Source organism: Olea europaea, chromosome 11 (genome assembly GCF_002742605.1).
Source record: "Olea europaea var. sylvestris chromosome 11, O_europaea_v1, whole genome shotgun sequence".
NCBI lineage: Eukaryota > Viridiplantae > Streptophyta > Magnoliopsida > Lamiales > Oleaceae > Olea > Olea europaea.
The window spans coordinates 30,684,117-30,698,227 of NC_036247.1; the positions used below are offsets into that span (position 1 = coordinate 30,684,117).

Sequence of the window (14,111 nt, forward strand, 5' to 3'; positions counted from 1 at the left end):
GGGTGCTGATACTGGTGATGTTGACATTCAAAGTCCCTAACATTAATATAGTTTCGGCCGAAACACGTGAAGATGGAAACTTAAATTGGTACATGACAATACATAAGGAAAATGCTATCTACGTTACTATTTTGGAAATTGAGCTTCAAATTTTTGACATGGGAAATGATACAAATTTTCAAAATCATTCATTTGTCGTGACGAATGTTCACAAAAACGTACAACATGATGATAACTTAAATAACCTGCTACATGGTACAAAGAGTGCTAATATTGTTGACATTGATAAACAAATGTCATCACATTCCAGGATTCAGATAGATACAAATGGATTACAATTGTGAATACATCCAACCACATGTTCCAATCCCATTCTAACATAACTTACTTAAATATGATTGATGTCTGAAAGTGTTTGAAGATGTATTTTGAATGTTTCCCTGATGGTGTTGTACCTTTTGAAGTTATATTATCAATTTCATTTCATTATCATTTGCAGATATTAGTCATGTTAAGTTGATAAGAAAAATCATTACACAGACGAAATATTTCATAATATCACGATAGAAGGTTTTTGTTATTCTCGGCAGATCACTACAAAGTAGAAAATTAAATTACAAATAAGATACATAAGGGACATGCTGTTCTCGAGTACATTTTCAACTTACGTTATCTTTTTAAACTTACATTATCATTATCATTTCATCATCGCTTGTAGACTTTAGTCATGTTTAAGTTCACAAGGAAAACACTTACATAGGTAAAATATTGCATAACATCATGACAGTTAAATTGTCAGTCCCAATAGATGGTTTTTATCATTCTTGACAGTTGGGTGCAAAGTAGAAAATTTAACTACAACTAAGATGCAAAAGGGATATGCCATTGAAGAACATTTAGTAAAGATGTTACCATATTCATCTCTTACAGAACCATAGACGAACACAATTGTTGTCTACTTCAATTGTTGTCGACATTTGAATGTTCCTCTCCACTATCTTCACCAAAATCATTCAAACTTATGATAATTATCTCAGGAGGTAGAACCATCACCAACGACTCATCATTATTGGATTCATCTTTCACATGAAACCATGAACTCAAACACATCATCGAGTACAGTGTCAGTGACTATGATGAATTGCTTAGAATTTGGTTCAGATTGGGAAATGGAATAGTTGAAATGACTCTCCTACCATTTTGAAGGTTGACTTCCTCATCATCCGACAAAATTATGATGGGAAAAAATGGGGACGAACTAGGTAATAGCAAAGACTCATTCAGGTTAAACGGTTAGTTCTTTTCAGTAGACGAACCCATTGTAACGATATAGTTGCGTTCAGTAAAACTATTTGTGACGTAGCGGAAATATTATAGGGAAGATGAACAATCACAAATTGAGAAAATTCTTAAGGAAGATTTTATTGAATTCAAGAACGGCTGCCTCTAAGGGCTTACAACTGATTAAATAGAAGAAAAACCTAGGAGAATCCGGAAAATAAAATAAAATAAAATAAAGATATTTTTTTCCAAAAATGGAAAATATGAGATAATTACTAAGATGGAAAATACTTATCTTCAAGATCATCCCCCCAACAAACGGAATCTAAATCCGAATTTCATGGAAAGAGATATTGCAAAAGAGAAAATTACCATAAATAGCAAAAACGATTAAACGAGGACCTAAACGATGGATTTTGCCCGAAATTGGCCTTGCATCAGGGCCAAAGGCCCTGAGTTTTATTCCTTGACTTGACTCCAATCAAATTAGACTAGCGATTTGCCAAAAACGAGCAAACCCAAAGTCATCATGAAATCATTTGCCCCTTTTTGCCAACTTTTACCTTGTGATGGTCCCATTTTGCCATGAACTCTAATCCCTTATGCACTTCATCATTCTCCCCAGGGTGGGAAAAATTCGCCCTCGAATTTGACGGGAAAGGAGCTTCATCATCATCATCAGAATTATTACCATGAAATGGCACCAAATGCTTGATATTGAACACGTTGGAGGTACGAATATGGCTGGGCAGCTTTAAACGGTAAGCATTCAGATTGATCTTCTCTATGACCTCCAATGGACCAATTTTCTTCGTAGTAAACTTGTTGTATTCATGAGCAGGAACACGATCCTTTGTTAACACCGTCCAAATAAAGTCACCTACCTCAAACTCAACATGTCGGCGTTTGAGATCCGCAGCATGCTCATACTCAGCGACAGCAGCCTGCAGCTGATCATGAGCCTGTGAGTGAACCTGCTGTAGTTGTTGAATAATGTCTTCAGCCTTACCATGCATTTTAACAGAAGTAGAAACTGGAACCAGATCAAGAGGACCACGAGGAACAAGGCCATACACCACCTGGAACGAACTAAAACCTATACTTCGGTTAACAGCATGATTGTGAGCGAATTCTGCTTGACACAACTTCTGATCCCAAGACTTGATGTGATCACCAACCAAACAACGTAGTAAATCACCTAAGGAACGGTTAACAACCTCTCTTTGACCATCTGTTTGAGGGTGATATGCACTGCTGAAGTCGAGCCATGTATTCACAGAGCGCCATAGGCTGGGTCAGAAGCGGCTGAGGAAACGAGTATCCCGATCAGACACAATAGATGTAGGCAGTCCATGAAGGCGATAAACTTCACAAAACTACAGTAAGGCTACATTGACAGCATCTGTAGTCTTCTTGCAGGGGATGAAATGTACCATTTTTGAAAACCGATCAACCACTATGAAGATTGAATCAAAACCATGCTAGGTCCTGGGAAGTCCCACAATGAAATCCATGCTCACATCTGTCCAAGGCTGGGTTGGGATAGGTAGGGGCATATACAGGCCCGCATTGGTCGCTTTGCCCTTAGCCAAGTGACAAACCCGACAACGCTCCACAAACTTGCTGACATCTTTGCGCAATGATGGCCAAAAGTAAGAAGCAACAACAAGCTGCGATGTTCGGTCACGACCCACATGGCCCTCATTATGCAACTCTTGAATGATCTTCAACCTCAAACTACCCTCTGGAACACACAACTGATTGCCATGAAAAAGAAAACCATCAACCTATGTAAACTCCGACTGCACACCCTTCTGCAACTTCTGGACAACATGGAAAAAGTATGGGTCAGTAGCATATAAGTCACACAACCTGTCAAAACCTGGAACCTCCACTCGCATTTCTATAAGGAGTGTTTGCGCCTACTCAACGCATCCGCAATTTTGTTAAGGGCACCTGCCTTGTGCTTGATCACAAAAGTAAACTGCTGTAGATAAGCAATCCAAGAGGCATGTCGAGCAGAAACCTTATCCTGAGTACCAAGGTGCTTAAAGGTATCATGATCCGTATACAAAATGAACTCCTTATGGAACAAATAGTGACGCCAATGTCGAATGGCCTGGACTATTGCATAGAACTCCACATCATAAGTACTATACCGAGACTTCGAGCCAGAAAGCTTCTCACTGAAATATGCAACAGGGCGGTTGTTCTGACTCAGTACACCACCAATACCCACTTTCGAAGCATCATAATGCAGCTCAAATGGTTGGGTAAAGTCAGGCAACACCAAAACTGGAGCAGTTATCAACTTCTACTTAATCAATTGGAAAGAAGACTCTGCCTCGTGAGTCTATTGAAACCTACCATCCTTCATGCAATCTGTAATTGGTGCCATGATGCTACTGAAATACGGTATGAACCTGCGATAGAAGGAAGCAAGGCCATGAAAACTCTGCACCTCAGTGACAGTCTTGGGCTGTGGCTACTGACTTATCACCTCTATCTTAGATGTATAAACTGCTAACCCCACCTTCGACACCACATAACCCAGGAACACCACATTATCAGTGAGAAAGGAACACTTCTTCACTGCAGCATAGAATTTATCCCTGCGAAGAACTGAAAGAACTTCTCGAAGGTGCCGAACATGTTCATCATCATTAGCACTATAAATTAAAATATCATCAAAGTAGACCACAACAAATTTACCGATGAATGGGCGAAGAGCCTAATTCATAACCCACATAAATGTACTGGGCGCATTTGAGGTGAAGGGAATGACTAACCACTCGTACAATCCTTCTCTCTTCTTAAATGCGGTCTTCCACTCATCCCCACGTCTGATCCGAATCTAATGGTACCCACTCTTCAAATCAAGCTTGCTAAACACACAAGCATCGGTAAGCTGATCCAACAAGTCATCTAGGCAAGGAATAGGAAAGCGGTAACGCACCTTAATCTTATTGATTGTCCTACTATCCACGCACATGCGCCACGTGCTATCCTTCTTCGGTGTGAGAAGAACAGGACAGCATAAGGACTAAGACTCTCCCTGATGTGTCCTTTTGCCAGAAGATCCTCAACTTGCCTGCGCAACTCTTCATGCTCGGTGGGGCTCATTCTGTAATGCGCCCGGTTAGGTAGGGCAGCTCCAGGCACCAAGTCAATCTGATGCTGAATATCCCGTAGTGGTGGTAGTCCATCAGGAAGCTCTTCTGGGAAAACTTCATGAAACTCCTTTAGCAATGGCTGAACTGCGAGAGGGACTTCATGCTCACTGTCAACCGACTTTCTAATCAGCACATACACTACCCCAGACTCCTCCATCTCTGTCTCGAACTTCTTTCTGGTCAGTAAATTGGCATTATTCCCAACTATCTGTACTGAACCCTTATCCGGTAGTAACACAATTTTCTTTCCCCCAAACAGAAAGCTGTACGTGTTGGTATATCCATCATGCAGTAAGTGCCTGTCAAACTGACACGACCTCCCTAATAGTAAATGACATGCATCCATCTCTACTACATCACATAAGACCTGATCCTTGTAGGTAGGTCCGATGGAGAAGTTGATTCTAGCACGTTGAGACACTTCTACGTCATTGCCTCTTTTCAGCCAGGCTAATTTATAAGGTTTGGGATGTTTCTCAGTCTGCAAACCCAGCTTCTTAACGACCTCCTTAGCCACCACATTCTCGCAACTACCAGAATCAATAACAAATTTGCACACCTTTCCTCCAATAGTACATGTTGATTGAAAGATATTATTATGCAACCAATCAGTGTTATTCTCCAAAGGAGTCAGGAAACTCCTCCTCACCACCAGTGCCTGACCTACATCACCAACCACAAACTCTTCCTCTTTTGTTGCTTCTTCTCCGTCCTCACCGTCAAATACAGGCGGACCTTCATAATCGCCATTTTCCTCATCAACAAAGAGTCCCCTGCGTGGATTCTTTAGGCACTCAGACTGCCTGCGGCCTGTAACTTCGCATCCAAAACAATGAATACCAACCCCAGGACGTATTGGTTGTTGGGCAGGATTTGTTCTAGGAGGACCAGATTGAGCAGGATTACCAGGACGTGCCACCTGCTGTTGTGGGTTACTAGAAGAACTCCCTGCAATGAAAGGACTAGTAGTTTTCCTGGACTGTTGCTTCTCTATCTGTATTGCCCTTTGATGTGCTTCAGAAACTGTCATAGGATCAAACATATTGAGAGTATCCTGTATTTGGGGACGAAGACCACCCACGTAACGTGACACCAACTGCTCCTCCGTCTCCATCATCTCGTTCCTCGTAATCAACAAATAAAAATCCGTGGTATAGTCACTAACCGTTTTCCCACCTTGACGCAGATTCTGCAGTTGTTGGTACATGGTTCGTACATAATTGTAAGGCAGAAATTGTTCCTTCATATGTTTCTTCAATTTGTCCCACGATGCAAGCTTAGGTTTCCCCAGCCTGGATCTTGTCACCTTAGTCTGCTGCCACCACACCACTGCTCGCCCAAGAAAGCCTCGTTGCAACGAGAGGCACACATTTATCTGTAGAAACCTCTTTAAACTCCAAGACCTCCTCCACTGCAGTCACCCAATCCAAGAATTCCTCTGGACTCAACCCACCATTAAATTCTGGAATATCCACCTTAAATCCTAATTCCCAACGTCGGTTATCCTCCTAACCACCCCTTCTCTGGTGAACTGGCAGATCCAATGGTTGTGCAAGCGGTGCAAACAGATTCTCATCATCGGAATCCCCAAGCTGTTGACCTGTAGGCACAGGCTGCTGCGAATTGCTGACGTAGCTGTGCGACTTCATCACGTCTATGTACCTCCTCTATCGGGGCATCACGGGTTTCAGGACGTCTCCTTGGCGGCATGGTGAAGGAACGATTTTGGCTCTGATACCAACTGACATAGCGAAAATATTATAGGGAAGATGAACAATCACAAATTGAGAAAATTCTCAAGGAAGATTTTATTGAATTTAAGACCTGCTACCTCTAAGGGCTTACAACTGATTAAATAGAAGAAAAACCTAGGAGAATTCAGAAAATAAAATAAAATAAAATAAAGATATTTTTTTCCAAAAATGGAAAATATGAGATAATTACTAAGATGGAAAATACTTATCTTCAGGATCATCCCCGAACAAACGGAATCTAAATCCGAATTTCATGGAAAGAGATATTGCAAAAATAAAAATTACCATAAATAGGAAAAACGATTAAACGAGGGCCTAAACGATGGATTTTGCCCGAAATTGGCCTTGCATCAGGGCCAAAGGCCCTGAGTTTTATTCCTTGGCTCGACTTCAATCAAATTAGACTAGCGATTTGCCAAAAACGAGCAAACTCAAAGTCATCATAAAATCATTTGCCCCTTTTTGCCAACTTTTGCCTTGTGATGGTCTCATTTTGCCATGAACTCTAATCCCTTATGCACTTCATCAGTTTGTATATGTTTGATATATAAAGTGTCACAAAGCTGGAGAAGTATTTAAGTGCAACTAAGAAGAAAGTTTTGCCATGCTATTTATAATCAAATTCTCGGAAGGAAGCAATTATGTCTATTTAGTGTACAACCACCAAATCACAATTCAAATTTTCTTGAGTTATAATTGATATGATGGTTTAAGGTCTAAGTGTACCATTATCTCTAAACTTTGTCTTTAATTTATGAAAAATGTGAATCTTAAATCATGTTACCATTTTTTCTTAATGTTTCCATGTGTATAGTTGGTGGTAATCATTTTTCATGAAAAATGTTGTATCTTAACAGTATGATGGTCTTCAAGTCTTTTTCACCATCTGAAGCTTCTCATAATATGAATTCAATAAAGAAATTCAAAAATGTTGTGTGCTAATCAAACAATCTTACAAATATAAGAAATGAGTAATGATAAATGCGAAACTACAAACACGTGCAAGGCACGTGCCATAGTATAATTGACTATATAATAGCATTGATTAAAAAAATTAAATAATTTATATTTGAAGGAGTTAATGACTGAATGAGTTGCCAGAAGTTCTTAGTAGTTAATCTAGGAGTAATGAAAATAGCCCATTTTTAAACAAGCCAAAGGCTGAAGTTTTTCACATTTCATCTTGCTATATAATAGATAACAAAAAATCTATACAAGTTTCTCTTACTATTTTAAGTGAAATGTCATCGTTCTTCGAAAACTGTTATATACTCCATTTCTAGTACTTTTTTTATAGTCATTAAAAGGATTTTTCATAATTGCAAACTATTTTCACCCGACTTTCTTCGATATTTTCGAAATCGATATTTTCGTTAAAATTTAAAACTTCTGGCTTTATCTAAAACAATTACGGTGACCCTAGTAATACAACAAATAATTACAATAAAAGTTTAACAATTCTCACATAAATAGAAAGCAAAAAAGTCTCAGATTTTTTCAAATTCGAATAAAATTTCCCACTATTGTCCGAAAAGCCACCATATAAAATCCAATGTTTAAGAAACCCCACAAGTAGAACAAGAGATATCCATCTAATCACAAAAACTCACTTGGCATAAGATAAATTTTCCTTATAAAGATAACCATAAAACGTAAAATATAAACCGAAGATGGGTCGCTACTATTAAATTACATCGATTCTAATATAATACTAACAAACATCAACTTACTTATCTCTTTACTCTCTTTCTCCTCTCTCTGGTGTATGAGGTCCTAGTAGATGCTACAGAAACTTGAATGTGTGGCAATTGTCGCCTCTTTGTGTTAACAACATCGTTACATTTGACAAGTATGATGCCCGCCACCGACAATTCAGTGACATTGTCTACGTAAAAGTAGTATGGGCCGAAGTATTTTTTTGAAATGCCAAATAATAACATAACATAGCATACGTGATGTGATCCAAGAGACAAGCCCAACGAAGACAAGCCCGAGAAAAGACCCATTGATTATCGAAGGAGGACCAATGACTCATTCAAGAGCAAAGCAGGTCAATCAGGCAATATGATTACTTGTGCAATGAACCATTGATGAAATTGATCTATGTGTGAAAAGAAGCAAGTTCCATATTGAGGTTGAAGGCCAAAACCATTTGGATCAACACGATACAAGCAGCCGAAGTAGGAATCAGAATGAATAACTGTGCGATCACATAGTTGACTACACCATGCTACCTCATAGTGGTCTACCGAAAGTTAAAGGGCAGCAAGGACTTGAATCATCCGACCGCACCATGGACACCCATGCGGTAGCATAGAAGGGTTGCGACACGAGAAGTTTTCTTTTCCCAAGGGTCACCTAATTGGAATAGAATTTTACTCTATATAATATTTTGTAATATTTTAGTTGTTTTTCTGCTTTTAATTTCTTTCTAGGTTTATTATAAATAGATTCCTTCATATTCATGGTAACAACTTTTAGACATTATTTTGAGAGAAATTAAAGAAAGGCAAATTCTTGGTTTCCAATCATTTGTTCTTTTTGGAACAAACTTTGAATTTATCAAGGTGAAGATCTTGTAGCCTTCAACACCGAGTGTGAATTACAAAACTAGGGTTGGTAACAGTTAGATTTGGAGTTGGTTCGACAAAACCATCACCAAACTACCAATTTTTTTGCCATACCATAACCATGTAAGTCAGTTTGGTTCATATCTCGGTTTTGCTTGATTTGGGTCGTTAATAACCAGAAAAATGAATTATTTTTTATAGTTCCAACTGTCAAATTTAAAAAATAATAATAATTCATGAAAAAAAGTTAATGAAAACAAAAATATAATAATAAGCCAATGTAGCAAACAACATCCCAAATGAAAATGCAAACAATATCACAATTCAATATCCACATAAAATATGTACCCTCATTTCAATATCACAATAAAAAAAACGAAGACTATTTATAAAGCACATTCAACTGAGAAATAATTTTGGCAGCTAAAGATCTTGCATTACTTGTTCCTCTCTGAGTGATATCCACTAATAACATTTGAGTAGAATTCCTATATTTTTGTTTAAATTGAACAATTCTAAAATTTTTCTATAAAACCTCCAGAGATTTTTCCTGCAATCTGGGGCAGGTGAATTCAACAGCTTAGTAGCTTGCTCACATCTTTGCATTTTCATTGATTATTCTCAAACTCAAAGTTCATATCATCGAGTCCCTCCAACAATAAAACTTAATATTCTAGGAAGACTCATTAAATTTGTCTTTTATGTGGAGAAGAAAAAAATCACATTTCATCAAATACTCAAACTCGACAAAAACAAAAATAAATATTACAGCAATAGCCATTAGCAAATGAGAAGATAAAGAAAAACACCCTTCTATTTGGGAATGGCAATGGCGAGCAAGAAAGAATACGGTGTGGAGAAGAAAAAAATTTGGGAACGTACTGTAGAGACTTGAGTGAAGATGGCTGTCAGCTAATGTCTTGTTGAATTTGATTCCAAATTTCTTTATGGTAGGGTTAGTACTTAATGGGCAAGTAGTAATTGGGTTAGGTTACTTAATGGGTCGGTGGGCCATAAATTTTGGACTAGACAAATTATAATAGGAAGAATAATGGAAAGCACAATTGCCCTTTTTTTAACGGGTAGGGTAATCGGTTCGGGGGGTCACTAAAATCAAATATCATATCTGTCCAATTGCACCATCAGTTCGGTTTTTTCGCCCCATTCGATTCAGTTAATAGTGATTTTCGATTTTCATAGTTCAACTTGCCATCTCTATATGAAACGTGTAATCAAAAGGTCCACACATCGTTGTCTTGTTTAGTTTGCTTGGTTCATTATTCTTGATTTGAATCCACAGACCAGGATTCTTTTGGCTTTCCTGGGGTTCTAAAATTCTCGTGGGGGTTTCGTAATCATCATTGCTATGTGGGTTCATATCAGTTGGTATCAGAGCTTAGGCTCAAGGTTATATTTTTTAATTTTCATTGTTGAGTCTTTGATCCATAGATTTTTTCGTCAAATTTTCAAAGGTTACTTTTGGACTAATCTAGCTTTCAAATCAACTTTGGTTTGATTTGCTAGTATTTTAGTTGCATATCTTAATAAATAAATAAATAAATGTCAAAAAAAACTGGAGAAAATTACCCAAAAAAAAAAGGAAAATTTATTTTCTTGTTCAATTACTACCAGTAATTTACAAATTCAATTTTTTGAGTTGAATGTCTTTTTCCAATCCAACCAAGATTCATTGGTTTTTCTGGTCACTTGTTGAATTCCTTTAGTTTTTCATTCGAAAATTTCATTAAAATTGTCCACTTCTTTTTAAAATCACATTTCTTGATCATATCCAGCTTGGGATCCACGAGACTAATTCCTGGTTGAGTTTAGTTTGTTCTTTGAAGCATTTGGACAAAAGCATTGAGTGTAAAAAGACAGAATTGTGAGATCGATAGAGGGTAAAAGTCATACTGAGGGAAATTCAAGTAAGACAGAAAATAATTATAGAATTCGGGATGTCTAACAGAAAGGATTCAAATCCAAGTAGGAACGGCAATGATTACACCCAAAGTGTAACGCGGTTATTGTAGTATAGCCTCGGGGTATTATATCCACAGAGAGATGGGAAAATAAGTAAAGGGTCCAACAAACTAGGATTTTTATTGTGAGTTGTGTGACAGATAATATATCAATTTGAAATGTGTTCACATGTTAATATGTGAATTTACGGGATTTGAATCAGAGTATGAACTAGTGAAGCGTCGGGATTCCCTCAATTGGTTCGGATCATTCAACGTTAATCATGCATTCATGTACTTAATTAAAGATTTTTTTTTATCAAACTTTAATTGGGGAATATAATATTAAGTCCCAATTTTATTCTACAGTAATTCTAAAATATGGATTTCCTATAGCACATACCCACTTTTATCTATTGAAATCAGATTTTAAATCCACATTATACATCAAGCATAAAGTCGTAGAAAATCACACCAATAGATAATTGAAATTGAAATTTAAAAATTAGGTTAATTTCATATAGATAAAACATGATTAAATCTATGCGAAATATAGTAAAAGTTAAATCAATCTCACAACCATGCTTGAAATTGAAATTCAATACATACTTCAATTATTCGATGGAAAGAACATTATTAAATCTATGAAAATCTAATAGATATTAAACCAATCTCAAAACATATTTATAATAACAAGAAATCCAAATCTAGAATTGTTTAGCAATGGAAATCATATTACAAGCATGAGAAATGTTGAAATAATCTATCCTTGGAGTTTCTTCACCCACGATAAGAGAAAATTGATGTTGAGAGGAAGAATTGGCATTCTGGGTCGAGATTAGGACTTAAAAATGTGTGCCAAACAAGTTTCGCTCTCGAAAAATACCCATACATCCGCATGGTTCAACCAAAATGGCCTAAGAAGTTCTCGGAAGGCAATTATAGCCACGCTACCACATGGTTGTCACCATTTCCTCCGTCAGACAACTTCCAGTATTTTGGCCATAACTTTCTCTCCTGATGTCCGATTGAGGTGATTTAAGTTGCGTTGGAAAACTAGCACAAAGGGTTACAAATTTTCTTCAACAATTCAATCATCTTCCATGTCAAAAAAGGGGTCCCAATGCGAGACTAAAAATCGATGCGTAACTTTTTCGATTGGAAATTGATTTGTGAAGATGTTATGATCATATTTCACTTTCTTTGACTTCTAATTGCACCCAATTGACCCTTAGTATTCTTGAATCATCATTCCATCGCCTGTCTCATCTATGAATTATTTGCAACTTGATCCCTGAACTTTTACTTTCTTTCACTTTGCCCCTTTTTACTCATTTCTTCCAAATTTCAACATTTTCCATCAAATTACGACCTAGATCAAAACATAAGAGTAATGAGAGCATTTTGACGTTAAATAATCATATGAATGCATTAATTAAGCGGGAAAAATATCATATTTTACACTCTTATCACACCCCCAAACTTGCTTATTGCTAGTCCCTAGCAATTCAATGCAGAATAAGCAAACGAATGATTAGACTATGATACAAATGAAATTATTAAGTTCCAACTTAACTACAATTCATGCTCTTTTCAAACTCAACACCACAAGAACTTAACAATGCCATGATCATCAAGATATCAAAAACATTTGCCAAATGTGTGAGTGTGTTTCAAGCCATAGCCATCTTACCACCAACCCTAACACATGCAACATCAAGTATGTCTCGAGCTGAAAGTTTATCTCCACAACTCACGAGTATCAAAGTATTTAGTGTTGTTTTCTCTCTATAGAGCTAAAAAAGGGATACACTCAGAATTTGGAGGCTTAAATATTTTTGAATAAGCAACAAGCGAACATTGATCTTATGATAGGCATACTATCAAATGAAAATTCATCACTTTCTTACCACAATCATACTTGGGATCAAAATAATCAATGTAAAGGGCTGTAATGTTGTTTGGGTTAGGTTGTATGAAAATGAGGATATAAAAATTCAAGGACTTTCCAAGCATGTAATTAGGCATCTCATCAAGCATCTCGATAGATTATATCTTTCGATCAATACACTCTTCAATATTTCAATCCCAAAATCAATCAATTTTTCTGTCTCTTTTTTTTTTTTTTTTTTTTTTTTTTTTTTTTTTTTTTTTTTTTTTTTGCCTTTTTTTTGTTTCTTGTTTTTTTTAGGGGTGTTTTGCTTGAGCACATACTAACTCTTGTCATTTTCTTGTTTTTATTTTTTACAAATAAGCATTCAATATTTACTACACGCTTGAAAATAAAAAGTTGGGTAAATACATGGATAGACTATACTCCAATGTGGAGAAGTATGTATAACATGGGTGTATGAAGAAAAGGCTATACATGTGTGTATGGCTCAATATGGCTACTAGGGATTGTAATTATTGAAAAAGAACGCTTGAAAGGTTTATATATTAATCCTAAATTGACCTTCATCATTTCCCAAGTAACTTACCATCTTACCACAAATCATATATTCTCAAAAGAGTTTCCAATTCACAAAATCAATTAATACCATTGCTATATTAGTGCAAGGTGGCTTTCGATCCTCACTAACTCTCACAAGAAAACTTCAGCAAGAAACTACTCTAACTGCATGTGTTAAACCACTATCTTACCATAAGGCTTGTGTGTGCAAAAAGATTCAGCAAATGTCTCAACATCCAAACTTTCATAAATAGCATTAATTCCTAGTGCCATAGATTGTCATTCAAGAATATGTAGCGAATTAGGGACCTAAAAAAATTTAGACCAAAATTCCATGTAAATCATGTAATTCACAATAAAATTTAAGTTAAACTCTCCCCCTAACTAAATATTGCATTGTCCTTAATGTAAAAACATGTCTGCCAAATAAAAGTAAGGAAAGATGTCCCCTAATTGTCGAAGTAAATTACATGAGCTGAAGTATAGGAAGCCTGAAAGTCTCCAATGGAGAGGGTGATGTAGAAAATGAAAATTAACTAAAAATAAATAAAATGCAAAAAACACTAAAATAAAGTTCTGAAACTAATATACAGAAACACAGTGAAAAATGTACCTGAAAGGTATTATGTGTGGTAAACCAGGTCTGCAAGAAGAATTTCTTCCAATGCAGGCACCTGTTGCTCATAGAGTATTTTGAATCTCTGTTCATTCACTTTAAATACCCTACCATCATTAAGGTCTTCAATTTCTACCACCCCATTTTCAAAAGCTCATGTTACCAAAAAGGGGCCAGTCCACCTAGAACGGAGTTTTCCTGGGTGGTTGTGAAATCTAGAGTCATACACGTACACTTTCTGATTTGGTTCAAAAATTTTTCTTAAAATTTTTTATCATGAAATGCTTTCATTTTTAACTTGTAGATT

General features: G+C 36.6%; 1 protein-coding gene across 1 annotated transcript; it reads right to left on the reverse strand.

Moving 5' to 3' along the window:
* Window positions 1-3,184: 3,184 nt before the first annotated feature.
* LOC111404704 lies at window positions 3,185-5,700 on the reverse strand. The gene is made up of 5 exons (XM_023033471.1): window positions 4,238-5,700; window positions 4,071-4,124; window positions 3,810-3,950; window positions 3,649-3,704; window positions 3,185-3,576 (listed from the first exon to the last, which is right to left on the reverse strand). Exons 1-5 carry the CDS (start codon window positions 5,698-5,700, stop codon window positions 3,185-3,187), a joined length of 2,106 nt encoding a protein of 701 aa, XP_022889239.1.
* Window positions 5,701-14,111: the final 8,411 nt, after the last annotated feature.